Below are 27,583 nucleotides of genomic sequence, written 5' to 3'. Positions count from 1 at the left end.
GGCCCAAAGGACTTGGGGTCATGGCTCCACCTCCAGCGTCCCACCCTGGCCCCTTCCTCACTCAAGGGCTGCCTGGGGACGGCCAAACGGCAGAGCCTCCAGCCACCTCATCCAGCCTCCAGCCATCTCATCCACCCTCTTGCTCCTCCCCCACGGAGGCCCTCATTCTTGCTTTGACTTGCGATTCTCTGGCCTTTGGGGCAGTTCCGCCTGGGTTCCTCTTAGGGAACACGATCAGTGACTCAGTGACTCGTTTGGGGCACTGGCAGGAGACCTGCTGGATCAGAGCCTCCAGCGGTTCTGTCCAACACGCAGACTCCCAGGCCCTCCCCAGCTTTCACAGGAGGCCAAGGAACAGCCATTCCTGATAAGGACCCATGGAGATTCAGCCCAGGCCTTTTCCAGCCGCAGTTCCCTCCTAGCAGGTCAGAGGGGCAGGGCCTCCTCATCCCTCATCCGCCCAGCCCAAACCTGCCCTCCTGGGCCAGCCACTCCAGGTCCTCTGAAGACCCCTCCCAGAGCCTGTCCGTGCCCCAGCCAGGAGCCAAGGGCGGGGGAGCCATCTCTGGTCCAGCGGGCATGGAGGCTGCCCCCTAGTGGCTGTGCTGGGAACACAGCTGCCCAGGGATCCGCCCAGCCTAACCCGCCTGGCCCCTCTGAGTAGCCCCCCTCCACCCCACTACCGCCTTCCCAGGAGACCTCCCCCTGTTCCTGAGTGGGAAAGCAGGTGCCCTTGGGTGCACCACCCTCACGCAGGCCCCCTGCATGACACCCGGCATGGGCCCCAGCTGTCACATTCCTTCCTGCCCCAGGGGCAGCTCGTTCCTTCGCTACTGAGAGCTGGGTCCCGGGCAGCTGGACGGCAGCTAGGGAGCCCCCTTTCCTCCTCTTGGCCTCTGCCCTGCCCCTGCAAGCCCCTGGCTTCGTCTGAGGCCCCTCCCACACCCACCCTGAGAAGCCCCCACAAGGTTCAGAGAGGCCCCTGGGGCAGGTGACACACCGTGAGGGGTATCCGGGTGGTCTCTCCCTGGCAGGGGGGCCAGGAGACACCGGGCCTTTCTTTAGAGCAGTGCGGAGCCCGGCAGCCTGGCGACGGCCCCGCCCTTCCGAGTGGTGCTGCTGGCAGCCGCTGCACAGCCCTGGACCCGGCTGTGGCCTGGATTTCCAGTCTGGGAACAGGAGGGACTACAGCTGCTCACGGCCCAGGCAAAGCAGAGAGGCAGAGCTGTGTACCTAGAAGGCCAAGGGCCGGCCCAGCGAGGTAGCCTCTGTACTGTCCAAACGGGAGGCGGCCCCTGGCTTGTCCACACTGGTGGAGGGCTGTGTCCCCATTTTGCAGACAAGGACACTGAGTCTTGGAGCTGTGAGGCAGCACCCTGCCCCAGCGTGGGGCCTCTCTGGCCTCCGCAGCAGCCAGAGCAGCCATGGCGCAGGCGCTGGCGCTGCCCACCAGGCAGAGGCCCGCAGAGTGGGCTCTGAGGGAGACACGGGGAGGGCACACTGGGCTGGCGTACGGACGCTCCCGACACTTTAACGAGAGTGACCCTCAGAGCCACTGCTGGTGACGGTACGTGTGATCCGGACAGCACCCCGCTTCTTGTCCTTGTTGGGAAGCAAGCTGGACAGCCGGGCTCCCGCCTCGGGCCTAAGGAAGGAGGTGGGGCCTGGGAGTGGACAGGAGGGTCTGGTTCCCCAAAGGCGTCGTCCTCCCTCTGTGTGCCCCCTGCCCCCACTGGGGGCTCATCGTGGCCGAGCCTGGGGCAGGAATGCCCTGGGGGCCTTCTCGCCCTCTAGCTAAGCTCTTCCATCCTGAGCCTGGCCAGACGCTGCCTTTTCCGGGAAACCCGCTGGACTGCTGGATCCTCCCCTGGCTCCGCTTCACACCCCGACCTTGGCTGAAGGCTTCTGTGTTTCAGGCTCAGCCTGGGGCTGGTTTGCCTGGGAGCCAGCCAGCATGTGGGCCCAGGAGGAGTGGGTGGGGCACAGATCAACCTGGGTTCCCCGGTACCCACTTCGGGGGTAAGAAGCTCAGATTTCCCTCGCTGAGTCCTCTCCCTGGGTGGAGGCAGCAGGAGGCAGAGCCTAGGCTCAGGGCTCACGTGGGGGGTGCCATCCCCCCCTCCCGCACCTGCGCATCCCAGGGCCCGGGTCTCGGGAGCACATGAGCCATTTGAGGAGCAGGGCTTCATTCCGTTCGGCAAAGGTGAGACACCACCTCTGCCAGCAGTGCCGTCTGGGTGCCCAGGGGAGTCAGGGAGGGCTTCCTGGAGGAAGGGCCGCCTGGTGGGGAGAGCATCGCGTGCGAGAGGCCTAGCGAGCATGTTGACTGGGGATCTGCAGGTGGCTTAAAAGGGTGGGCCTGGAGGTGAGGGTGGGAGTTAAGGGTGGGGAGGGGCAGGGACCAGGCTGTCGGAGGACTCTGTTCTGAGGGTTTGGGGGCTGGTCCCGTGGGGGGGTGGGCCCAGCGGGGTTGGGGGGGCAGTGGGGGAGCAGAGGATTGAGAGGAGGGAGGCCAGCGCCCCCAGAGGGGGATGGGCGCCGACAGGGAGCCTTAGTGAGACACCTGTGCCAGCCGGCCACGCTCCCCTGACACTCGCCACCCCCCATCCTATGGGCAGCTGCCCCTTTGGGTGGAGCCTGCTCACACCAGGAACCGTGAGGGCAGCTCCTCAGGCCCTGCCTGCCAGCCTCTTCTCCAGGTTTCCCTTCGCTTTTCCTTTGTGGGGAGGCACGGGCAGCTGGGAGCCGAAGGTCCCCCTCGCTGGGGTAAATGTGTAATAGTCAGAAGCACTTTCTAAAACGGAAAGATGGAGCTGGGCCCAGGAGGCCTGAGGGGCTGGGGCGGGCGGGGAGGTGGCGCCCCCCTGCGCCCACTGGGCGCCACCGCGGTAACCTGTCGGGGGCGCGGAGGGGGGGGAGTCGGCCGCCCTCCAGAGCCTTAGGGAGGAGCAGGAGGCAGGCACATCTAGCCAGGGTGGATGGCCGAGTGGGAGGCAGAGCTGCAATCTCCCGGTGGTCTGCCTCCTCGGGCTGGGTGAACCTCCAGGGGCCCTGGGAAGGGTCTAAGCCACGATCCTGCCTGGACACGGCACCAGATGTGGGTGTCCACAGCCCGGAGGACAGCCGAGGCTCAGAAAGGAGCGGGCCAGGGTCCTCACCCCAGCTCGCCTCCCCATCACAGCAGTGGGGCGACAGGGGTGACAGGCTTGCTCGGCCCAACTGTCCACCGGAGAGGCTGGCGTCCAGGTGGGTGGGAGGCCCTGGAGGTTAGACCCCCCTGAGCCGGGTCAAGGAGCTTTGTTTGGAGTTGAGCCTCCAGCTGGCTACCTGCCCCCCGGGTGGGGCCCGTGGGCCGCCTGCCCGGGGCTCCGGGCGTTCTGCCCTCTCCCTGAAACCCCCCGACCCCGGTCGATGCTCTTGTTCCCCAAGAACCGCCAGCCTCGCTGGGCCTCCTGGGGAGGGAGAGGATGGCCTCCTGCGGACGCCGGGCTGCAGGACACCTCCAGGCGGCTCCCTCCCATGGGGCTGGCACCAGCACCTGCGGGTCCCTCCGTGACACATCCCCTGAGGTTGCCATGCCTGCCCTGGCCTCCTCACCAGCTGATTCACTATCTGCTGGCCCCAGCCCTGCCCTACCTATTCCCACTGTGACTCCAAGGAGGAGCCCAGGGTCCCGGCAGCTTTGAGCTACAGCTGCCTGTGCACCAGGAGTCGGTGGGCATGGGCCAGACCACCTGCCCCCAGGAGCAGTTGGTGCGGCAGCTCGGCGGACGCCACGCCTGTCGTCTCTTCAGCTGGCCCAGCACCTGCCTGGCCTCCTGGAGTCCAGGTCTGCTGGAAGGGGGCCCTGGGAGCCGAGGCGGGTGGACAGGGCCTTGCCTAGAGGCCTTATCTGCGGGGGGGCCAGGTATGCCCCTGCGGGACTGTGGCTGGCCCAGGGACAGAGTTGTCCCTACTCTGTGGTCCTGACCCAGAGCCCTGTGCCACCAATGGACTCCCCTTTCCACCCACCATCCTGCCAGCACCCACCTCCCATTGCCCGGGAGCCCCAGCAGCACAGCGCCATGAAAGGCTGCTGGCGCTGCCACCTTTCAGGGGAGACAGTCTGAGGTCCCAGCTGGGAGGGCGCTTGGGGCCAAGCAGGTGGCATCATGCACACACTTGGAGTCTGGGGAGGGCCTGTGGCGGGGGGCAGAGCACGGGGTGTTGAGATGGCGCAGCTGGAGGAGAGGCCCCAGTCCCCAGGCCACACTCCCTCTGGCTGTGCCAGGTGGGAGCCCAACCAAGGCCGTCACCACGTTCCAGGGCCGGTGGGTGGCAGCAGCGGAGGGGGCAGGCTTCGGGAGGGTGGGGAAGGTGGGGAATGGCTTGGTTGGTTTGGGGCACCCAGGCTCAGGAGAGAGCGGGGGGTGACCCTGCTCTGTGCCAGCGTCCCCCGCCCCCCCCCGTTCCAGCTGAGTCAGCCAGCCCAGCCCTGCCCTGGGGGAGGTGACAGCGAGGTGGGGTGTCAGGCTGTAATCCAAGGGTTCCCAGGTGAGAAGTGTCTGGGCTGGGAGCAGGCGACGTCCCTAGCTGGCAGGCCAGGAGGCTTTCCTGTCTCCCTGTAAACAGGGGGCACGTGATTGTTAGGTTTTTAGGGAGGCGGGCCAGGAGGGGCCTGGGTGAACCCCCCTACCGGTGCCACGGCGCAGGGCCTCTCGCTGTCTCCCCACCAAGGCTCCCTGCCTTGAGCTGCTGGACCCTCCTCCCTACCTGGGGGCCTCTGAGCGGCTGCCCCATCTCAGGCCACTCCTGGCCTCTTCTGTTCTGGTGGGGCCTGGCCCCACGGCTTCTCTTGGTACCTGCAGCCCTCAGCTGCCTGGGGAGCCCCCAGCTCGGCTGACCCTGGCCTGGTGGGGCTGGTGGGGCTGCGGGCGCGGGCCTGAGCCCTCACTGCCCTGGGACCCAGGCTGGGCCCTCGGCTGGGCCGGCCTGCCCCGACCTGCTCATGTGGGAATGCAGCAGCAGATCTGCAGATAGGCCTGCCCGGGCCTGGGAGCCCCACCTGGAGCTAGGAGGGGCCTGGGAGCCCCAGTCCTCATCCTCTGCCCCTTGGGGGTCCCCTGGCTCAGGGCCTGGGAGTCCTGGGGTCAGAAGGGAGAGGTGACAGGCCAGGCAGGGGGGCTCTGGGGAGGGGGTGAAGTGGGGGTCTCGGGCCTGCCTTCCTCAGCCACCATGTATGTCCAAATGACTGGGGGCGTGTGTGTGGAGGGGATTGAAGTGCTGGCTCCAGGGCCTCACGGCACCCAGCTCATCAGATGCCCTGGAACTTCGAGGGGCGGGTTTGGCTGAAAGGGCTAGAGGGTGGCCGGGGTCAGGCTGCCTTTGAGGGGCATAGCAGGCGGGCAGCGGTCAAGGCCACTCTCCCCAGGTCACTGGCCCAGGCCGTGGATGGGCTCTCTGGCCCTCGTGGCCTTGGCTGTGGAAGGGGCTGAACGGGCAGGGGTCTCAGCCGAGCCTGAGGGGCCGTGTAGCGCAAGGTCCCAGGGAGCAGGCATCTGTGTCCCCCTTGGGTGCCTCCTGGAAGGACCCCCGCCTGCCCCTGGGGCCATGCCTCTCCTCCCTTCCCTGCACCCCCAGCCCCCAGCCTCTGCCGCAGCACCTACAGGAAACTGGGGTGCAGGGTCCAGCCTGCCCGGACGGCCTGGGCTGACATCTGCGTCTGTCCACCTGTCTGTCCGTCCACCCCGCAGGACCGGACCAGGCCGGGCTGGGCAGGGCGGGGTGGGGTGTGTGGTGACTCACTCATCCCCGTGCTGGGCTGCTGGGCGGGCGTTTCCTCCCTCGGTCAGTCAGCTGCTCCGGCTGGTGGGGGGGGCCTCTGGGGGCGGGGCGGGGTCCCCAACTCCTAAGCGGAGGGGGCGGGGCCTGGCCCAGCCTGGAGCTCCGCAAGGGGCCGCCCACTCCCTCGGTGGGGCGGGGGGGGGGGGGGGGGGGGGGGGGGGGGGGGGGGGCTTGGCCCGCCTGAGAAGGGGCCTCAGGGCGGGGCAGCGGAGGGAGGGGCGGAGGAGGGAGCCTCCCAGGAGGACAGCCAGAGGGAGCTGCCCCAGCCTGGGCTCCTCACCTCGGCAGCCAGCAGCGGCGAGCTCTGCCTCGGTAAGCGGCCGCACCCTCTGCCCCCGGCCCCTGCCCTCCACCCGTTCAGCCCCGGGGCGCCCGGCCCCTCACCACCCAGCAGGCCTGGGGGCTGGGGTTGGGGTGGCAGAGCTGGGCCGGGCAGCTCTCCCGGTGCGTGCTGGAGGGGTGGGCTTGCCAGGTCACAGGGCCAAGGGCATCAGCACGGCCATGTCAGGACCATGTGGGCTGGAGGGGCCCTGGGCGATGGCTGCGGTCCTTCACGGGGTCGTGCCACGCTGGGGTGCTGGCTGGGCTGGGCTGGGGCCCGGGGGTCCTGTCAGGGTGGACGGGAGCGTGAGGACGTGCTTCCAGTGGCTGGGCCCTTGGAGCTGCCCTGGAGCAGAGGGCGAGCGCGGGGCCCACCTGCCGCCCCCCCAGCCCCCGGCCGGCGGGATGTGCGCCTTCCAGGGGGGCTCTCTCCTCCATAGCATCCAGTCACTGCTCTGGCGTTTGTTGCGCCAGGCTCCGAGTGTTTGGGAACAAAGTGCCCCAGGGACCTGGGGCCAGGCCGTGGCCAGGAGCAATGGCAGGGTGGCCAAACTGGTCTGCGAGGTGTGGGAAGAAACGGCCTGTGAAGAGGGCAGAGGGCAGGGGGCGCCAGATCCTATGCCCCAGGCCCTGCTGTCTCTCCGCAGCAGAGTTATCTTGAGAAATATCGGGGGCGGGGGGGGGGGGGGGGAAGGTCCTCCGCAGCCAGTGGGTGTGCCTTCCGAAAGTTGAAAGTCTCATGACGAGTCAGCCCAGCTCACAGGGTCCTCGTGAGATCCCAGGGTGGGGGGAGGCCGAGCATCCCATGTGCCCTCTAGCGCACTGGGCCGCAAGCCCAAAGGCAGCGTCGGGAGGAGGCAGCTGCACCCGGGGCCCCACTTCCTGGGCTCGGACCTCCCCTGGAGCTGTGCCCTGGTGCTTGAGGGAGGGTCCCCGGCCCAGATCCTCAGTCCACACCCCACGCCCCCAGCACAAGCTCTGATAGCCGCCCCAGGGTGAGCCCTCAAGCCGCCATCTCGGGCCCCTTTTGTCTGCAGCTCTGCTTTCACGGATGCCCAGTCCCACCACTGCCCTGGTGACATGCAAACTCACTCCCACACCCGGGCCCACCTGGAGGCTGGAGCTGGGCTCCAGGGGCAGCCAGTTTGGTTACCAGCTTGGGTTTTGTTTAAGCAAACCTGCCTACCCGGGGCCCTCTGAGAACTCCCACTTGGCCGGGGACTGGCCTGCACTGGGTCCGGGGCCCAGGGGGCGGGATGGGTGTGTGGAAGTCAAACACACGGCTTCCTCCTGCCGCCGCCCCCCCCGCCCCGCCCCCCTGCCAGCCCTGCAGCTCCCCAGGACTCTGCCCCTCCCCAGACACCCTTCCTGGAGGCCCCACCCCAGAATATGGCAGTTCCTGGGAGCTTTTCTGCTGCTACCCTCCCCCCATGCACCCAAGTCCCTGGGAGGCAGGGGCATTTGAGGCCGTGGCAGTTAGGGTGAGGGGCTGGACGGACAGGAAGCCCAGTGGGGTGCGGGGGCTGCAGGGCCCTGAGCCTCGAGGAGGAGGGGAAGGGCATTTGGGGCGGCACGGGGTGGCAGCATGTCACCTCCACATCCTTGTAAAGGAGGGCTTTGGTGACCTTGTTATTGTCAGTCATTACTCGTGGAGACCGCTGGGTCTGGGGGTCTGCTGGCCAAGGCCAGGTGAGGCAGGCTGACTTCCCGTGCACTTGGGGTGCAGGGGGACCCCTCAGGACACGGGTTCAGGCCGGAGAGGGCTCTGGGGGGACTGGCGTGCCTCCTCCTCCCTCCCCAGGGGCAGGCCCAAGGTGGGCAGGCTGCTGGTGGCCTTGCCTGTGGCAGGCAGCATTCTCTCCTTGGGGTTTGTGGGTCCCCGGGCCAGGCGCGGCAGCCGGGGCTCCTGCCTTAGGAAGTGCAGAGGGACCCAGAGCCTGACACCGTGCCAGCACTTCCAGGGGTGTGACCTTGGGCTGGGCCTGCCCCCTCCTCCCGGAGCCCTGCTTGGCATAGGGATCCCTAGGGATCCGGTTCCGCTCCACAGGCGGCAGGTGCTCGAGAGGGCGGGGCCCACCGGTCGGGCGGGGCGGCACCCCCCCAGCATGGTCCAGGCCGGGGTGTGGACCGCCCCCAGCTGTGAACCCCTTGCCCACCCCGCCCGCCAGGAGGCCACCGCGGAGCAGACGGGGGCGCCTTTCAGCGCGTGACCCCCCCACACAGCCCCAGCGCAGGCTCCCAGCGGGCTGGGCTCTGGGTCCCCACCCGTGGCAGCCGCGGCCCGGCCTGTCCCGGGTCTGGACGGAGGCCGCCGAGGGCAGGCAGGGCCGCTGTGCTGCTTGTCTGACTCAGGGCTGCGGAGGAGGCCGGGGGAGGGGGGACTGGGTTTCTGGGCGGCTCTGCAGACCTGCCCGGCCCCGCTGCCTGTGCCCCTGCCCCAGGCCCTCGCCCCCGACGGCCCAGGCCCCACCACGAGCCGGCACTGAGCCGGCACCGGCACCGGGCGAGGTGGGCAGGGGAGGCAGCCCCGCGCGGAGGGCTGAGGGTCCCTGCGCCGGTGCCCTAGGACTCAGCCTCGCCATGGCCGCCTGGGGCAAGTGGCTTCCCCTGTCCGGCCTCAGTTTCCGATCGCACCCGCTCTGGGGTTGGCAGTCAGGGCTGGCTGCAACTGGAAGGGAAAACTGAGGCCAGAGAGGGTGGGGTCAGCCGGCCTTGCCCTTGGCTCCCCTCCCACCAGGACAGAGGCCCCACGGGGAAATAGGCGGCAAGGCGCCCCCCCCACGCCCACCCCGAGTCCCCCCTCCCGCCTCCCAGTACCTCCCCCTCCTCCACACCCTCCCCTGCCCCCCATGTCCCTCTGGTTGTTCTGGGTGGGCAGAGTGGCCCTCTGATGACATCCCTGGGGAAATCAAGACTCAGAGACGGGCCAGGCTTGCTCAGGGTCACAGGGCAAATCAGCCAGAGAGCAGCAGTAGCGAACCCACACTCCCACCAGGGGTTGGGCTTCCCGCACCTGCTCCACGGGGACAGGGAAGTGCTGGTGCCTGTGCTGGGACAGTGTTCCCTCTCGCCTCCCTCCAAGCCCTGCCGGCAGGGCGGGTGGGAGTTGGGATAGGACTCTACTCTCTTCTTGTCACCAATGGTGCAGTCACAGCCGGGGAGGGTGTGGCTGGCCCAGAGCCGGGACTGCTGTGAGCGTGGGGGCCACTTCTCCTTGGAATGCTGGGGGTGACTGGGGAGCCCTGGGCCCGGAGTGGCTTGTGGAAAGGTTTTAGGTAAAGGGCTTGGTGGCGGCAGCACCCTCTCCAGGCATATATCCAGTGTGTCTCCATCTTCAGATTTATTGGCATAAAGTTTAAAATTTCCTCATTTCAAATGTATGTAGGATTTAAACACAGTTTTTGAAAAGGTACCGATCCTAGGTGTGTAGCTGGATGCGTTTTCCCCAAATGGACACCCTGGTGTAACCAGTTGCCCCTGGCTGAGACACAGACTCTTACCACCGCCAGGGGCCTCTCCCTTCTCCACAGGCTCCCAACACCCATGCACCGCTGTGGCCGTGAACCTCACGCAGTGGAGTCGGTGTGAGCTATTTTGTGTCTGGCTTATCTTAGCGCCAAGGGCGTGAAATTCACCCATGTGGCCTGCGGAAGCGGCCGGTGTAGGAAGAGCCCACCGGCGGACACAGGGCGCCACGGTGTCTCGTTCTGCTGCTGGACACTGAGCTTTCCGGTTTCTGGGAGCTGCCCGGTGCCAGATGGACATTTGCGTACCTGTCTTCTGGGGAACGTAGGCCTGCATGTCTGTTGGGCAGCTCGAAGGAGGGGTAGGAGTCACTGCCAGGCTGTTTTCCAGAGGGGTTGCACCCCGGTGCCTACGCCAGGGTGGCAGGAATTCTGCCCGTGTGCCTGACGCCCGTCGGTGTGGTCAGCCTTGGCCACAGCGGTCTTCTCCTGGGAGTGGAGTGGCTCCTGGGAGTTTGGCTCTTTGTTTGTTTTGTTTGCTTTTGCTCTTTGGGGCAGGGAGCAGTTCCTGCCCCACCTAGCGTGTGGGTTAAAGGATTTGGCGTCGCCTCACCTGTGGCTCAGATTCAGTCCCTGGCCTGGGAACTTCCATATGCCGTAGGTGCGGCCATAAAAAAAAAATTGGCATTGCCCTGATGACGAAGGCGGCACCTTTCCATGCCTTCATCGGCCAGTTGGATGCCTTCTTTTTTTTTTTTGTCTTTTTGCCATTTCTTGGGCTGCTCCCGCGGCATATGGAGGTTCCCAGGCTGGGGTCGAATTGGAGCTGTAGCTGCCGGCCTACATCAGAGCCACAGCAACGCAGGATCCGAGCTGCGTCTGCAGCCTACACCACAGCTCACGGCAACGCCAGATCGTTAGCCCACTGAGCAAGGGCAGGGACCAAACCCGCAACCTCATGGTTCCTAGTTGGATTCGTTAACCACTGTGCCATGACGGGAACTCCTAGATGCCTTCTTTTCTGAATTGCTTTTCCAGTGTTTTCTTGCCCATTTTTCTATTGGGTTGTCTGTCTTTTCCTTTGGTTTGCAGGACTTCTTCACACGTCCTGGTAGGAGGCCTTCGCTTGGTAAATGTATTGCAAATCTCTTGGCTGGACCTCATGGTTCCTAGTCGGGTTCATTTCTGCTGCGCCATGAAGGGAGCTCCTTGTCTTTATTTTTGAAGGATAGTTGGCTAGATGTAGAATTTATGGTTGGAGTTCCTGTTGTGGTACAACGGAAATGAATCCAGTTAGTATCCATGAAGATGCGGGTTCAATCCCTGGCCTTGCTCATTGGGTTGGGGATCTGGCGTTGCGGTGAGCTGTGGTGTAGGATTCAGACATGGCTCAGATCTTGTGTTGCTGTGGCTGTGGTGTGGGCTGGCAGCTGTAGCTCCAATTTGACCCCTAGCCTGGGAATTTCCGTATGCTGCAGGCGCTGCCCTAAAAACAAAAAAACAGAAAAAAAAAACAGAAAAATTTATGGCCGACAGGTTTTCCTTTCAGCAGTTTGAATATATTGTTCCACTTTTTTCTAGTTTAAATGCATTGCTGTGGCTACTTCTCTCTGTTGCTTTTAAAATTTTCTCTTTGCCTTGAATATTTTGATATTCATTTTCCTTCAGGTTGGTTAATTTCTATTAATCTATAAGCTTTTCCGGGCCTTCCTCTGGCATCTCAGCTCGGTCACTCTAGGAAAATTTCAGATCTAGAATTTCCACTTCCACTTTCCACTTTTGGTTTCATTATGATTTCTTCATTGAGCCGTTGTCGTCATATTTTTCATGAATTCTTTACACATGGTTTCCTTCGCTTTTTTAAAGAAATTTATGAAAGTTGCTTTGACTGCAGATCCAACATCTGTGGACATTCAAAGGCAATTTCCTTTTTTTTTTTTTTTTTTTTTTTTGCTTTTTAGGGCTGCATTCGCGGCATATGGAGGTTCCCAGGCTAGGGGCTGAATTGGAGCTGTAGCCGCCGGCCTCCACCACAGCCGCCGCAAACGCCAGGTCTGAGCCACGTCTGTGACTTACACCACAGCTTTCAGCAATGCTGGATCCTTAACCCACTGAGCGAGGCCAGGGATCGAACCTGCAACCTCGAGGTTCCTAGTCGGATTTGTTTCTGCTGCGTCATGACGGGAACTCCAAAGACAATTTGCATTAACTGCTTTGCTCCTGAGTTTTTTCTTTCTTTTTTCTTTCTTTTTTCTTTGCAGTAACAGAAAATTACTGTCGAATGCTGGATGTTACGGTTTATATATGTGGTCGTAACATTGGATTTGGAGTCCCCTCAGGGTTAGGGTTATTGTTTCATTTGTATGTGTGGTTTTTTGGTTGTTTTTTTGTCTTTTTGCCTTTTCTAGGGCCGCTTCCTGAGGCATATGGAGGTTCCCAGGCTAGGGGTCCAATCGGAGCTGTAGATGCTGGCCTACGCCGGTGCCACAGCAACTCGGGATCCGAGCCTTGTCTGTGACCTACACCACAGCTCACGGCAACGCCAGATCCTTAACCCACTGGGCGAGGCCAGAGATCGAACCTGCAACCTCATGGTTCCTAGTCGGGTTCATTAACCACTGTGCCACCACGGGAACTCCTGTTTCATGTGTATGTTTGTTTAGTAACTTGCTCCGACTAAATCCTTGAAGTCTCTCTACTCTGTCTGAGCCGCGCCCCCATCCCGCCTGGCTCATGGCCATCAGACCTGATCTCACCACCTCCCCTCTCAGTGGCTGTGGGTCCTTCTGGACTGCTGCATGTGTTCTCAGACTCAGTGATTTAGCCCTGGGTCCAGGGTTACACCACCCCTTTGGCAAGGCCATCCTCTGCTGGGCTCCGACCCCAGGTCCGGCGTCTGTGGCATCTGCCCGCGAGGCACCCCTGACTTGTCCTCTCCCTTTGCAGTGTCCGGTCGGCAGCTGCAGCCTGAGCCGCCAGAGGCAGAAACCGAGGAGGACCACTCTGTAAGTGGGGCCCAGGGAGGGCGCGTGCCCATCCTGTCCCGGGCTTGAGCAGTGCCCAAGTGCCTGCGGGTAACCCAACTCTCTCCTCCCCACCAGGTGACGGAAGGGCCCGAGGTCATTCGGCCCCGGCCACAGGGCTCCTCGCCCGTCTACGAATGTGTGACTGAGGGTGCCGGCTCCAGATTCCAGGTGAGTCCGAGGGACAGACACCGGGCCGAGGGCGTGGGGGCCACAGGCGAGCACGCCTCCTCCTGCATCACGTGTGTGGCAGCTCCCACACGTGTCTCTGCAGCCACACTGCCCTGCTGCCCCTTGCTGCTCCCCAGGTCACAGCCATGTCCACTCACTGCCCCTTCTGACTCCTCTGCCCCTCCCCTGGACCCTCCCTTCAGCAGGCCAAGGCACGGTCGGGACGGCACATGTGTGCATGTGGGGACCGACCTTGAGCTCCTGGGTGCAGCGGGGCCCAGCACATGTGCACGCATGTGTCGTCTCAGGAGAGGGGCCGGGCAGCATCCCCGCAGCCACCCTGGAAGGACCGGCAGGGGCGCGAGGGGACGCTGTACTAAAGGACAGATTCTTGTACGACTTTGCCCCACCCCCCCCCACCTTGGGAAGCGCGAGGCCCAGAGCCACCTCCCCCGCTGGAACTCGGCTCTGCCTGCACACGGCCACACGCCGGGTCCTGGGCCCCTGAGCTGGGGCGTCCCGGCCTCCCCGAGTCCCTTCTGTGTCCTGTAACCCTGATGTCTGCCGCTGCTGCAGGAAGACGCGCCGAGGAGGCCAGGCTCCTCAGGGAGACGGAGGTCCTGGTGGAAGCGGGACTCAGGGGACTCGCGGACGCTCCCCAGAATGAGCCACCTGGAGGTGGGTGTGCGGGCAGCAGGGCAGCGGGGAGGGGGGTCTCTCTGGCCGAGGGGCACCCACCAGGGACTCCTGGGCCAGAGCAGGAAAGCTGGCCGGCCACGCTCCTGTGCCCCAGGGAGGTGAGCCGGCCCCCTGGCCCGGCCCGGCGGGCCGGGCTGCACAGCGGGCCAGGCCTCCCTCAAGAGCCCAGACTGCCCGGCGGCTGCACTTTGCGGAGCAGCCCCCGTGCTCCCAGCCGCGCCCAGGGCCCCGGGACGCCGCTGGCTCCTGGGCCGCCTGCTCTGCACGGGCGGCCCCGCAGTTCTCACGCCCTCCCAGACCCGAGGACGGGCGGGTCTGGGGTCAGGCCGGCCGGCCGTGCGCAGTAGAGTCTCGGCACTTGTGACCCTCTGTGGCCTGAGGACCAGCCGCCTTTATGCTCTTGGGGTGTGGATCGAGCGTGGTGATGAACGGGAGCCGGTGGACAAGAGCGCTGGCCGGGAGTGGGCACAGAAGCCTCTCCCGTCTGCTCGCCAAGCCCTGCCGGGCCTGGACGGGCTGCTCCTGAGACCAGCAGGTGGGGGCTGCTCCCCACTGAAGTGGCCACAGCCAGCTTCCCAGAGCCTGGACTCAGCCACGGAAGACCAGCCGCCGGGGGCCCCGCCTCGCCCTGCACAGCTCGTTGATGGGAGGGGTCTGGGGTCCCCGGCCCTAACCGCCACGTCGGGATGGTTGTGTGCTCACTAAGGCCCTGCTGTGCTTCTGCCCCCGTCCACGCAGGAGGCGACAGAGGTGACGCTAGAGACAGAGGTGGAGGCCGGAGCCAGTGGCTACAGTGTCACAGGTGGCGGGGACCAGGGCATCTTTGTCACGCAGGTGCTGAAGGACTCATCAGCCGCCAAGCTCTTCAGCCTGAGAGAAGGTGCCTGGCCACCCACCCCAGGTCCCAAGGTCCCATCAGGATGGGGAACTGGGGGAAGGACGGGGCCATGCTGGACTCAGGAGGATGCCTTGAGACGATTCTGCTCAGTGCAGTGGGGCCCCTCACTGTCCTGGGTTCTGTCCCCTGGAAGCCGGGGGCCTGAGGGAGGGCAGGGGCTGGGAGCCTGGGCAGGGCCCCTTCTCTGTCACCCACCCCGCAGCACCGCCCGTGAGCACCTGTGAGGTTGGGGTCACTGAGGCTCCAGGGCTGTGTCTTTGTCCAGGGGATCAGCTTCTCAGCGCAACCATATTCTTCGACGGCATTACCTATGAAGACGCTCTCAAAATCCTCCAGTACTCAGAGCCCTACAAGGTCCAGTTCAAAATCAGACGGAAACTTCCTGCCAGAGAGGACAAGGAGGGGGCTTCCGGCAGCGCTCAGCATGGTCTGAAGGGCAGTGAGGAGCAGGTGAGGTCACCATGGCTGCACGGCCGGCCCCAGCCCGGCTCCCTGCACCCGGGCGGAGGCTGGGCTGGGGCCACCCTCCCTCGTCCCCAAGTCCCAGGGCCTCCGGCTCCTCGTCCCGGCACCAACAGGTCCCCTCTCCGTGTTTCAGGAGCAGGATGTCACAGATGGAGGCTCAGAGACCCCGACCAGGACGCTGGTGGGGGACGGAGACCAGGAGAGGCTCATCTCCAGGCCCAGGGAGGGCAGGCGGCCTCAGAGGCAGAGGCTCTCCTGGCCCAAATTCCAGGCTATACAGAGCAGGCGGGCGCCCGGGCCCCGGAGATCCCGCAGCTCCTCCGAGGCCGACGAGAGGAGGGCTGCACCTGAAGTGTCACCCGTGAGCACAGACACAGAGGCCCAGCACCCAGCGGAGGAGCGCGAGCAAAAGGCAGGGCCAGGCAGCCAGCAGGGCGGAAGGTTCCGAAACTTCACATTCAGGGTGGGCTCGGGCAAGAGGCTCTCCCCGGCAGGGAGACCAGGCAGGGGGACACACGAGGGGACAGTCCAGGCAGGGGTTCTGGAGGAGGCAGAGCTGCTCCCAGAGCCCAGCCAGCACAGCCTACCTGGAGAGGGAACTCTGGGGCAGGAGGCTGCCTCGGCACCCCGACAGACTAAGACAGCCAAGGAGTTTGAAGAGACGGCTGGGCAGGCAAAAGAGGGGGTAGGCTTAGCCCCAGGAGAGGGCCGGGAGGGGCTGCAGGGCCTGGAGGGTGGGATCGCCAGGCTGGCTCTGCGCGACACCGCAGACCTGGGAGCCCACCGGAGCCAGCCCCCAGAACTCCACGTCCAAACACCCACTCTCACGACACCCAAGTTCGGAATTGCCAAAGAGAAAGCGCAGGAGACAGAAGAGGGAACAACAGCGCTTCAGACTGGACCCGGGCGGGCGAGAGGCCCTGAGGACACGGAAGCTACACGGGAAGATGTGCGGAAAGCTGATGCTCAGGAGACCCGCCGGCAGGTGGGCCAGCTCTCGCTGGAGGCCGGAGGAGGCAAAGAGGAAGACAGGCTACAACGGAGGCCGGGAGAGGGCCGGGGGGAGGCCAAGGATGAGGAGGGGACGGAGGGAAAGGCGAAACTGCTGAAGTTCAAACTGCCAGCGTTCGGGTGGTCTCCAGGCAAAGACCACAAATCAGGAGAGAAACCACAAGGAGAAGGAGGAAAGAAGAAAGAAACAGAGAGAGGAGATGAGAGTCTAAAGATGGACATGAAAAGGGGAGACGGAGAAGACAAAGCGAAAACGGACAAGAGGGCAGACACACAAGGGAGGAAAACAACAATAGAGAAACAAGAAGCTGAGGACATAAAGCTTGAGCTGAGACTTGGGGACAAGGAGGTGGCCGCCAGGGACAGCAAGTTCAAAATGCCCAAGTTCAAGATGCCTTCCTTCGGCGTGTCGGCGCCGGCAAGTCCGTCGAGGCCGCGGTGGAGGTGTCCCTGCCCAAGGCAGAGGCGGACGCGTCCGCGCCGTCGGTGCAGGCCGCCGTCAAGGCCGGTGACCTCAGCGCTGAGCTGCCCTCGGCCGAGCTGGACGTCAAGGGCCCCGAGCTGGGCGGGAGGCTCCCGGAGGGCCAGCTGCCCGAAGCGGAGCTCAAGGAGCCGGCGGCCGGAATCGGACTCAAGGGCCACCTGCCCAAGGTGCAGATGCCCAGCATCAAGGTGCCCAGGGTGGACCTCCGGGCCCCGCAGGTGGACATCAAGGGGCCGAAGCTGGACCTGAAGGGCGCCAAGGGCGAGGTGAGCGCCCCCGACGCGGCGGTGGTCCCCGCCCAGCGTGGAGGTGGAGGCCCAGGCCCAGGCCCAGGCGCCGGGCGGCAAGCTGGAGGCCGACGTGCCCCTGGGGGACAAGGAGGTGGCCGCCAGGGACAGCAAGTTCAAAATGCCCAAGTTCAAGATGCCTTCCTTCGGCGTGTCGGCGCCGGGCAAGTCCGTCGAGGCCGCGGTGGAGGTGTCCCTGCCCAAGGCGGAGGCGGACGCGTCCGCGCCGTCGGTGCAGGCCGCCGTCAAGGCCGGTGACCTCAGCGCTGAGCTGCCCTCGGCCGAGCTGGACGTCAAGGGCCCCGAGCTGGGCGGGAGGCTCCCGGAGGGCCAGCTGCCCGAAGCGGAGCTCAAGGAGCCGGCGGCCGGAATCGGACTCAAGGGCCACCTGCCCAAGGTGCAGATGCCCAGCATCAAGGTGCCCAGGGTGGACCTCCGGGCCCCGCAGGTGGACATCAAGGGGCCGAAGCTGGACCTGAAGGGCGCCAAGGGCGAGGTGAGCGCCCCCGACGCGGCGGTGTCCCCGCCCAGCGTGGAGGTGGAGGCCCAGGCCCAGGCCCAGGCGCCGGGCGGCAAGCTGGAGGCCGACGTGTCCCTGGGGGACAAGGAGGTGGCCGCCAGGGACAGCAAGTTCAAAATGCCCAAGTTCAAGATGCCTTCCTTCGGCGTGTCGGCGCCGGGCAAGTCCGTCGAGGCCGCGGTGGAGGTGTCCCTGCCCAAGGCGGAGGCGGACGCGTCCGCGCCGTCGGTGCAGGCCGCCGTCAAGGCCGGTGACCTCAGCGCTGAGCTGCCCTCGGCCGAGCTGGACGTCAAGGGCCCCGAGCTGGGCGGGAGGCTCCCGGAGGGCCAGCTGCCCGAAGCGGAGCTCAAGGAGCCGGCGGCCGGAATCGGACTCAAGGGCCACCTGCCCAAGGTGCAGATGCCCAGCATCAAGGTGCCCAGGGTGGACCTCCGGGCCCCGCAGGTGGACATCAAGGGGCCGAAGCTGGACCTGAAGGGCGCCAAGGGCGAGGTGAGCGCCCCCGACGCGGCGGTGTCCCCGCCCAGCGTGGAGGTGGAGGCCCAGGCCCAGGCGCCGGGCGGCAAGCTGGAGGCCGACGTGTCCCTGGGGGACAAGGAGGTGGCCGCCAGGGACAGCAAGTTCAAAATGCCCAAGTTCAAGATGCCTTCCTTCGGCGTGTCGGCGCCGGGCAAGTCCGTCGAGGCCGCGGTGGAGGTGTCCCTGCCCAAGGCAGAGGCGGACGCGTCCGCGCCGTCGGTGCAGGCCGCCGTCAAGGCCGGTGACCTCAGCGCTGAGCTGCCCTCGGCCGAGCTGGACGTCAAGGGCCCCGAGCTGGGCGGGAGGCTCCCGGAGGGCCAGCTGCCCGAAGCGGAGCTCAAGGAGCCGGCGGCCGGAATCGGACTCAAGGGCCACCTGCCCAAGGTGCAGATGCCCAGCATCAAGGTGCCCAGGGTGGACCTCCGGGCCCCGCAGGTGGACATCAAGGGGCCGAAGCTGGACCTGAAGGGCGCCAAGGGCGAGGTGAGCGCCCCCGACGCGGCGGTGTCCCCGCCCAGCGTGGAGGTGGAGGCCCAGGCCCAGGCCCAGGCGCCGGGCGGCAAGCTGGAGGCCGACGTGCCCCTGGGGGACAAGGAGGTGGCCGCCAGGGACAGCAAGTTCAAAATGCCCAAGTTCAAGATGCCTTCCTTCGGCGTGTCGGCGCCGGGCAAGTCCGTCGAGGCCGCGGTGGAGGTGTCCCTGCCCAAGGCAGAGGCGGACGCGTCCGCGCCGTCGGTGCAGGCCGCCGTCAAGGCCGGTGACCTCAGCGCTGAGCTGCCCTCGGCCGAGCTGGACGTCAAGGGCCCCGAGCTGGGCGGGAGGCTCCCGGAGGGCCAGCTGCCCGAAGCGGAGCTCAAGGAGCCGGCGGCCGGAATCGGACTCAAGGGCCACCTGCCCAAGGTGCAGATGCCCAGCATCAAGGTGCCCAGGGTGGACCTCCGGGCCCCGCAGGTGGACATCAAGGGGCCGAAGCTGGACCTGAAGGGCGCCAAGGGCGAGGTGAGCGCCCCCGACGCGGCGGTGTCCCCGCCCAGCGTGGAGGTGGAGGCCCAGGCCCAGGCCCAGGCGCCGGGCGGCAAGCTGGAGGCCGACGTGTCCCTGGGGGACAAGGAGGTGGCCGCCAGGGACAGCAAGTTCAAAATGCCCAAGTTCAAGATGCCTTCCTTCGGCGTGTCGGCGCCGGGCAAGTCCGTCGAGGCCGCGGTGGAGGTGTCCCTGCCCAAGGCGGAGGCGGACGCGTCCGCGCCGTCGGTGCAGGCCGCCGTCAAGGCCGGTGACCTCAGCGCTGAGCTGCCCTCGGCCGAGCTGGACGTCAAGGGCCCCGAGCTGGGCGGGAGGCTCCCGGAGGGCCAGCTGCCCGAAGCGGAGCTCAAGGAGCCGGCGGCCGGAATCGGACTCAAGGGCCACCTGCCCAAGGTGCAGATGCCCAGCATCAAGGTGCCCAGGGTGGACCTCCGGGCCCCGCAGGTGGACATCAAGGGGCCGAAGCTGGACCTGAAGGGCGCCAAGGGCGAGGTGAGCGCCCCCGACGCGGCGGTGTCCCCGCCCAGCGTGGAGGTGGAGGCCCAGGCCCAGGCCCAGGCGCCGGGCGGCAAGCTGGAGGCCGACGTGTCCCCTGGGGGACAAGGAGGTGGCCGCCAGGGACAGCAAGTTCAAAATGCCCAAGTTCAAGATGCCTTCCTTCGGCGTGTCGGCGCCGGGCAAGTCCGTCGAGGCCGCGGTGGAGGTGTCCCTGCCCAAGGCGGAGGCGGACGCGTCCGCGCCGTCGGTGCAGGCCGCCGTCAAGGCCGGTGACCTCAGCGCTGAGCTGCCCTCGGCCGAGCTGGACGTCAAGGGCCCCGAGCTGGGCGGGAGGCTCCCGGAGGGCCAGCTGCCCGAAGCGGAGCTCAAGGAGCCGGCGGCCGGAATCGGACTCAAGGGCCACCTGCCCAAGGTGCAGATGCCCAGCATCAAGGTGCCCAGGGTGGACCTCCGGGCCCCGCAGGTGGACATCAAGGGCCGAAGCTGGACCTGAAGGGCGCCAAGGGCGAGGTGAGCGCCCCCGACGCGGCGGTGTCCCCGCCCAGCGTGGAGGTGGAGGCCCAGGCCCAGGCCCAGGCGCCGGGCGGCAAGCTGGAGGCCGACGTGTCCCCTGGGGGACAAGGAGGTGGCCGCCAGGGACAGCAAGTTCAAAATGCCCAAGTTCAAGATGCCTTCCTTCGGCGTGTCGGCGCCGGGCAAGTCCGTCGAGGCCGCGGTGGAGGTGTCCCTGCCCAAGGCGGAGGCGGACGCGTCCGCGCCGTCGGTGCAGGCCGCCGTCAAGGCCGGTGACCTCAGCGCTGAGCTGCCCTCGGCCGAGCTGGACGTCAAGGGCCCCGAGCTGGGCGGGAGGCTCCCGGAGGGCCAGCTGCCCGAAGCGGAGCTCAAGGAGCCGGCGGCCGGAATCGGACTCAAGGGCCACCTGCCCAAGGTGCAGATGCCCAGCATCAAGGTGCCCAGGGTGGACCTCCGGGCCCCGCAGGTGGACATCAAGGGGCCGAAGCTGGACCTGAAGGGCGCCAAGGGCGAGGTGAGCGCCCCCGACGCGGCGGTGTCCCCGCCCAGCGTGGAGGTGGAGGCCCAGGCCCAGGCCCAGGCGCCGGGCGGCAAGCTGGAGGCCGACGTGTCCCTGGGGGACAAGGAGGTGGCCGCCAGGGACAGCAAGTTCAAAATGCCCAAGTTCAAGATGCCTTCCTTCGGCGTGTCGGCGCCGGGCAAGTCCGTCGAGGCCGCGGTGGAGGTGTCCCTGCCCAAGGCAGAGGCGGACGCGTCCGCGCCGTCGGTGCAGGCCGCCGTCAAGGCCGGTGACCTCAGCGCTGAGCTGCCCTCGGCCGAGCTGGACGTCAAGGGCCCCGAGCTGGGCGGGAGGCTCCCGGAGGGCCAGCTGCCCGAAGCGGAGCTCAAGGAGCCGGCGGCCGGAATCGGACTCAAGGGCCACCTGCCCAAGGTGCAGATGCCCAGCATCAAGGTGCCCAGGGTGGACCTCCGGGCCCCGCAGGTGGACATCAAGGGGCCGAAGCTGGACCTGAAGGGCGCCAAGGGCGAGGTGAGCGCCCCCGACGCGGCGGTGTCCCCGCCCAGCGTGGAGGTGGAGGCCCAGGCCCAGGCCCAGGCGCCGGGCGGCAAGCTGGAGGCCGACGTGTCCCTGGGGGACAAGGAGGTGGCCGCCAGGGACAGCAAGTTCAAAATGCCCAAGTTCAAGATGCCTTCCTTCGGCGTGTCGGCGCCGGGCAAGTCCGTCGAGGCCGCGGTGGAGGTGTCCCTGCCCAAGGCGAGAGGCGGACGCGTCCGCGCCGTCGGTGCAGGCCGCCGTCAAGGCCGGTGACCTCAGCGCTGAGCTGCCCTCGGCCGAGCTGGACGTCAAGGGCCCCGAGCTGGGCGGGAGGCTCCCGGAGGGCCAGCTGCCCGAAGCGGAGCTCAAGGAGCCGGCGGCCGGAATCGGACTCAAGGGCCACCTGCCCAAGGTGCAGATGCCCAGCATCAAGGTGCCCAGGGTGGACCTCCGGGCCCCGCAGGTGGACATCAAGGGGCCGAAGCTGGACCTGAAGGGCGCCAAGGGCGAGGTGAGCGCCCCCGACGCGGCGGTGTCCCCGCCCAGCGTGGAGGTGGAGGCCCAGGCCCAGGCCCAGGCGCCGGGCGGCAAGCTGGAGGCCGACGTGTCCCCTGGGGGACAAGGAGGTGGCCGCCAGGGACAGCAAGTTCAAAATGCCCAAGTTCAAGATGCCTTCCTTCGGCGTGTCGGCGCCGGGCAAGTCCGTCGAGGCCGCGGTGGAGGTGTCCCTGCCCAAGGCAGAGGCGGACGCGTCCGCGCCGTCGGTGCAGGCCGCCGTCAAGGCCGGTGACCTCAGCGCTGAGCTGCCCTCGGCCGAGCTGGACGTCAAGGGCCCCGAGCTGGGCGGGAGGCTCCCGGAGGGCCAGCTGCCCGAAGCGGAGCTCAAGGAGCCGGCGGCCGGAATCGGACTCAAGGGCCACCTGCCCAAGGTGCAGATGCCCAGCATCAAGGTGCCCAGGGTGGACCTCCGGGCCCCGCAGGTGGACATCAAGGGGCCGAAGCTGGACCTGAAGGGCGCCAAGGGCGAGGTGAGCGCCCCCGACGCGGCGGTGTCCCTGCCCAGCGTGGAGGTGGAGGCCCAGGCCCAGGCGCCGGGCGGCAAGCTGGAGGCCGACGTGCCCCTGGGGGACAAGGAGGTGGCCGCCAGGGACAGCAAGTTCAAAATGCCCAAGTTCAAGATGCCTTCCTTCGGCGTGTCGGCGCCGGGCAAGTCCGTCGAGGCCGCGGTGGAGGTGTCCCTGCCCAAGGCGGAGGCGGACGCGTCCGCGCCGTCGGTGCAGGCCGCCGTCAAGGCCGGTGACCTCAGCGCTGAGCTGCCCTCGGCCGAGCTGGACGTCAAGGGCCCGAGCTGGGCGGGAGGCTCCCGGAGGGCCAGCTGCCCGAAGCGGAGCTCAAGGAGCCGGCGGCCGGAATCGGACTCAAGGGCCACCTGCCCAAGGTGCAGATGCCCAGCATCAAGGTGCCCAGGGTGGACCTCCGGGCCCCGCAGGTGGACATCAAGGGGCCGAAGCTGGACCTGAAGGGCGCCAAGGGCGAGGTGAGCGCCCCCGACGCGGCGGTGTCCCCGCCCAGCGTGGAGGTGGAGGCCCAGGCCCAGGCCCAGGCGCCGGGCGGCAAGCTGGAGGCCGACGTGTCCCTGGGGGACAAGGAGGTGGCCGCCAGGGACAGCAAGTTCAAAATGCCCAAGTTCAAGATGCCTTCCTTCGGCGTGTCGGCGCCGGGCAAGTCCGTCGAGGCCGCGGTGGAGGTGTCCCTGCCCAAGGCGGAGGCGGACGCGTCCGCGCCGTCGGTGCAGGCCGCCGTCAAGGCCGGTGACCTCAGCGCTGAGCTGCCCTCGGCCGAGCTGGACGTCAAGGGCCCCGAGCTGGGCGGGAGGCTCCCGGAGGGCCAGCTGCCCGAAGCGGAGCTCAAGGAGCCGGCGGCCGGAATCGGACTCAAGGGCCACCTGCCCAAGGTGCAGATGCCCAGCATCAAGGTGCCCAGGGTGGACCTCCGGGCCCCGCAGGTGGACATCAAGGGGCCGAAGCTGGACCTGAAGGGCGCCAAGGGCGAGGTGAGCGCCCCCGACGCGGCGGTGTCCCCGCCCAGCGTGGAGGTGGAGGCCCAGGCCCAGGCGCCGGGCGGCAAGCTGGAGGCCGACGTGTCCCTGGGGGACAAGGAGGTGGCCGCCAGGGACAGCAAGTTTGATATTCCTAATTTTAACGTGTCATTCTTTGCATCTTCTTCCACGAAGAGTTCCGTTTCGTCTTTTCCTTTTACTCCCGATGGACAGCAGCGAGAGTCTGTTTCCTCTTCCAGCCAGTCGGATTCTCTCGCCAGTAGCTGTGATGTTCATATTTCTAAAGACCCCGAGGCTGATGGTCCCCCTCTTGGACCAGACAGTGACCTAATCTCCTTGAAGAAGTCACCTTTTAAGATTCACCAAGTCTTTCCCTCCCCTGGGTCTTCCTCTGCAGAGTCTTCAGTGCCTGATGGCTCCGCCGCGGGTCCTGTGCTCCCAAGAGGTGGTGCCCCGTTCTCTGGACTCAGTGCCGAGGGCTCCTTCAAGGGGGCTGTTCCCACGAGGGAGTCCCCCCTGAAGGTGCCGTGGCTGGGCTGGCCTGGGTTTTCGTCTGGCAGGCTTGACCTCAGGGGCACCCATGCGGCAGCCCCCTCCTCTCCTGGCGTCACTCTTACAAAATACCGGGAGACCCTCCCCAGTGTGGCCGGCCTCCCGGGGCTCCCTGTGGAATCCAGCTCTGGGTCCCAAGATGCTCACCTTCCTGCGGCAGGAGGTCCTGCCAGCCTCCCTCCCCGCGAGAGCGGTGCTCCTTCTCCTGCCCAAGGTCCCGCTGGCCCAGTGGATCCCCTGTCTCCTGCATCTTATGGTCGGGTGACTTTTCCTATGTTCCACCGTCCGAAGTTTGCCTTTTCCATCCCCAAGGCAGCCGAGGCTGAGCTGGACCCCTGCACCGTGGAGCGCGACCTCGCCCAGTCTGCTCCGGGCCCTGGGTGGGGTCTTGGCTCTGCAGCTGAGGAAGCCCCCGGGCTCCTGTCGCCCGGCTCTCAGCCCTCACGCCCAAGCATCTCCGTGCCGGGCAGTGGGGGGGCATCCGAAGGAGCGTCAGGCGAGGCGCCAGCTGAAGACACAGGGCGGGAAGGGAGAGGCGGCCCTTTGAAAACGCAGGGGATCCAGCTTCCCTCATTCAGGCGGTCCCCTGAGAAGGGGGCAGGGCCGGCTGCCGTACCTGCTGTGACTGCGGGTGTGGGTCCAACGGGCGCGCTGCCCGGGGTGTGTGTTTCCCCAGTGGAGGTGCTTCCTGAGGAGGAGAGGGAGGAGGGGGGCGCCCCGTCTGGCTGCGCAGGGCTGCACCCCACCCCTCCCTCACTGCAGGCTTCAGAGGGGGCTGCCGGCCTGCTGCGGGGAGACCCAGCCGTTTCTCTTTCTCCTGCCCCCAGGGGTGAGGCTGGTGTGGGGGGCCCCCGCACAATGGCGGCCCCTCCAGAAGGAGCAGGCGTGGACCCCCACCTGCCGCAGGTCCAGGCTCCCCGTCTGGGCTCTGCCGATCTCGCCCTCAGACTCGGCAAGGCCAAGGCAGAGGTGAGTTTGTCCGCAGGCGGCCCGCCTCAAGAACGCCGCCTGTCCGCGGGAGATGACAGCCAAGGCCACGGGCCTGGGGACGTTGCCGCGAGCCGCCTCCAGACGTCCTGCAGGTCAGCACATGCGGAAGCCCCCGTGGTGGAGAGTCCGGAGGGGGCCGCAACAGCAGGCTCACAGGGGGGCTGGTTTAGAATGCCTGCCCTCCGCCTGCCCAGTGTCCGGCGCTCCGCCAAGGAGAAGGGGGGTGCCGGGGCGTCTGCTGCCAGCACAGCCAGGGGAGGAGAAGTCCCAGCCGCAGTGAAGGGTCAGGGGGTCCAAGTTCCTGGGTCAGACGTGGAGGCAGCTGTGTCCCTGAGGCCCCCGGAGACGGGTGCAGACGAGGCAGCTGCCGAGAGCACGTTGTATGCAGACGTTCTAAGGAGGAACCTTGATGGTCAAGGCTTGGAGCTGCACCTGCCTCCTGCCGGGGTGTCCCCTGCTGACCTTTCCACTGCTCAGGTCAGCGTCCGACCAGGCGATGGCTCCCTCCCTCTTCAGATGCCTGCCGGGAGACTTTCAGAAGCCCGAGCTCCTCCAGGAGAAATGGATGCGACTCCCCCTGCTGGGCCAGCAGGACTGGACCTTGCTGGGGGGGCAGAGAGAGCAGAGGAGTGGCCCTCCCTGCCCGAAGGTCCCGTTAGACTGAAGGCATCCAGGACAGACCGGCCGTCCCAGGTTTCCGTGGTTGACATGGGGCAGCCCTGGGAGGGCTCCGTGCTGACGGTCAAACTGCCCAGGTTAAGTGTGCCGAGGTTTGCCTTCCCGGATGCCAGCTCTGAGGCCGACGTCTTTATCCCCGCCGTGACCGAAGTGAGCAGCCTGGACGACGCCCTGGGCACCGAAAGCGCAGGAGTCTGGGGTGCCAGCATCCTGAAGGCGGGCGCTGGGGCTGCTGGGGGGCAGCCTATGGCCCTTGACCTCTCCCCGGAAGCTTCCCGCATTTCCAAGGTCAGAGTGCACATTCAGGGTGCTCAGGGAGAGGGCCCAGAGGTCGCCGTACACCGCAGGGTGACAGCAGAGTTGGTGGACCTCTCGGGACCTGCGGCCATTTCCACCCAGGTCGTGCGGGAGTCAGAGATCCCTGCGTCCGAGGTCCAAAGGGCTTCTTACGGCTTTTCCCTGCTGAAGGGGAGGGTCCCAGAGCCCCCCACGCAGGTGAGGGGGCAGGACTCTCGGCCGCCGGAGGGCTCACCAGAGGCTCCCAAGCGAGCGGCCCCGGGGGCAGACCGCCTTTCTGGAGACCCGCAGCCGGACACCGGAGAGGCCTTTGAAGTGGTCTTGCCTGGCGCCAGCATGTCGGGCCGGCCAGCAATCACACCCGACGTGCACACGGAGCCCCAGGGTGCAGACAGCGGCTCGGACGAGGAGCCTGCCGAAATTCTTGAATTTCCCCCGGAAGAAGACAGTGAGGAGGCAGCCGCCCGCCTGGCAGAGGAAGGCAGGGCTGCGCAAGAGAAGCCAGAAGGAAAAAGATCTTCTGGCCTGTTCAGGTTTTGGCTTCCGAACATCGGCTTTTCTTCCTCTGTCGAGGAGACACGTGCTGATCCCAACGTGGACAGGCCGGCCCCCGTCCAGACACAGCCTGGGCCCCGGCCCGAGGCGGAACCACCCAAGAAACAGGAGAAGGGAGGCTGGTTTCGATTTCCCAAACTAGGGTTCTCCTCCACGCCGACCAAGAAAAGCAAAAGCTCCGAGGACGCAGTGGCTCCAGCAGAGCAGAAGTCCCAGGAGGAAGCCGTCACCTTTTTCGATGCCCGGGAGAGCTTCTCCCCGGAGGACAAGGAGGAAGGAGAGGTGGCAGAGGCCGTGGGCACTGGGCAGGGCACCAGAGCCATGGTCACATCTGCGGCAAGAACGGAGTTGATCCTGCTGGAGCAGGACCCAGACGCCAGGGACGAACCTGCGCCCGGACCGGCCTCCCAGGGAGGGCAGACGTAGAGCCAAGGCTGGCCGGCGGGCCGGGCTGAGGCGGTGAGCGGCCCCCCCCCCCTTCCCGGCACCAAGAATAAGCAGAAACTCCTGAGGAGCACGGGGCCGCCGTCACACAGCCCTCCAAAACGTGGACAGGACACGTGGCTTCTCACCCCCCCATGCAGGGTCGCGTGCTCCAGACCCCTGCCAGGCCCTTGAGAGGCGACCGTGATGGCCATGGGCGTGGAAGCAGTTTGGGGATGATTCCCACCCTGCACCTCCCCGTGGAGGTCCCTCCCTGGGTCAGGCAGGGCCCAGCACCATCCGCCCCCCCCCCCCCGGACCTGCTCACTCACGGGCGCCCCCCTGTGGAATGTCCTGCCGGGGCACTTTAGGGGCGCTCTGTGCCCGATGGTTCTGACTCCGCGCAAGACGCCTTCTGTGCCCCCCTGCCTGCTCGTGCCCGCTCGCGCTCTCTCTAGCACACACAGCCCCACGCGTGTCCCTCAGTGTACACGCTGCTGCGAGACGGCAGGGGGCTCCCCTTGGCTGTGCCCCGGACAGGCAATAAAGGACGTGCTGCTCCCCCATTGACGGCTGCAGGGTCTTCTGTTCCGACTTGAAACCCAGCCCTGCCCCCTGCCCTCCCGGTCCTAAACTGCTGGGCTGCTTTGGAAGCAGAGTCCAGGGCGACTCTGGGAGAGGGCGCTCTCTTGCCTCCTCAGCCAGCAGCTGCGAGAGGCCCTCCAAAGAAGGCTCGCCCTGAGGTCACACTACGCCCCCCGCAGGAGGGCAGCGCGGGGACAAGCGCTGAGCAGAGCCGGCACAGCAGAGGGTCCTGGGCCTGCAGGAAGCTTCCTTCACCACAGCAGCCTCCCTCCAGGAGGCAGGTCCAAGGCGAGGTTGAGGAGGTTCCCACAACTTTCCAGGGTCTGATCTCCTCCCAGCTGCCCGCCCACCTCTGTCCTGCTGGGAGACCGGGCTGTGAGCCCCGGAGACGGGCCCAGGGGGCAGCCAGCCGCTCCCGAGGCCCCCATGGTGGAGCTGCCCTCACAGGGCCTGGGAGGCTGGGAGGAGCGGCCGGGGCTCCCTGCCCGCCGTGGGCGGGTCTCATCTCTGTAGCCGGCTGGGCAGGTCCCCCCAGTGAGGGATGAGGAAGCCTCTGGAAAGTGAGCTGACACAAGGCCCCTGGGGGGCCGTGAGGGCGAGGGGGGCGGGAAGGCTCAGAGGGACTTGGTCCCTTGGACAGGGAGGCTTTGCACTCCCCCCTCCACAGCCCAAGGCCCCTGCCTGGCCCC

General features: G+C 66.6%; 1 protein-coding gene across 1 annotated transcript; it reads left to right on the top strand.

Moving 5' to 3' along the window:
- Window positions 1-6,055: 6,055 nt before the first annotated feature.
- On the top strand, window positions 6,056-26,875 carry AHNAK2 (AHNAK nucleoprotein 2). Its single transcript, XM_047797813.1, is given in 15 exon segments — window positions 6,056-6,135; window positions 12,555-12,613; window positions 12,710-12,802; window positions 13,379-13,480; window positions 14,240-14,381; window positions 14,665-14,849; window positions 14,998-16,291; window positions 16,294-16,649; window positions 16,651-19,299; window positions 19,301-19,676; window positions 19,679-19,815; window positions 19,817-20,977; window positions 20,979-21,365; window positions 21,367-22,089; window positions 22,125-26,875. Coding segments are annotated over 12 exon segments (11,613 nt in total). The 5' UTR covers window positions 6,056-6,135; window positions 12,555-12,613; window positions 12,710-12,802; window positions 13,379-13,465; the 3' UTR covers window positions 26,313-26,875.
- The last annotated feature ends 708 nt before the right edge of the window (window positions 26,876-27,583 follow it).

Source organism: Phacochoerus africanus, chromosome 9 (assembly GCF_016906955.1).
Source record: "Phacochoerus africanus isolate WHEZ1 chromosome 9, ROS_Pafr_v1, whole genome shotgun sequence".
NCBI lineage: Eukaryota > Metazoa > Chordata > Mammalia > Artiodactyla > Suidae > Phacochoerus > Phacochoerus africanus.
This window is presented reverse-complemented; position numbering and strand designations above follow the sequence as displayed.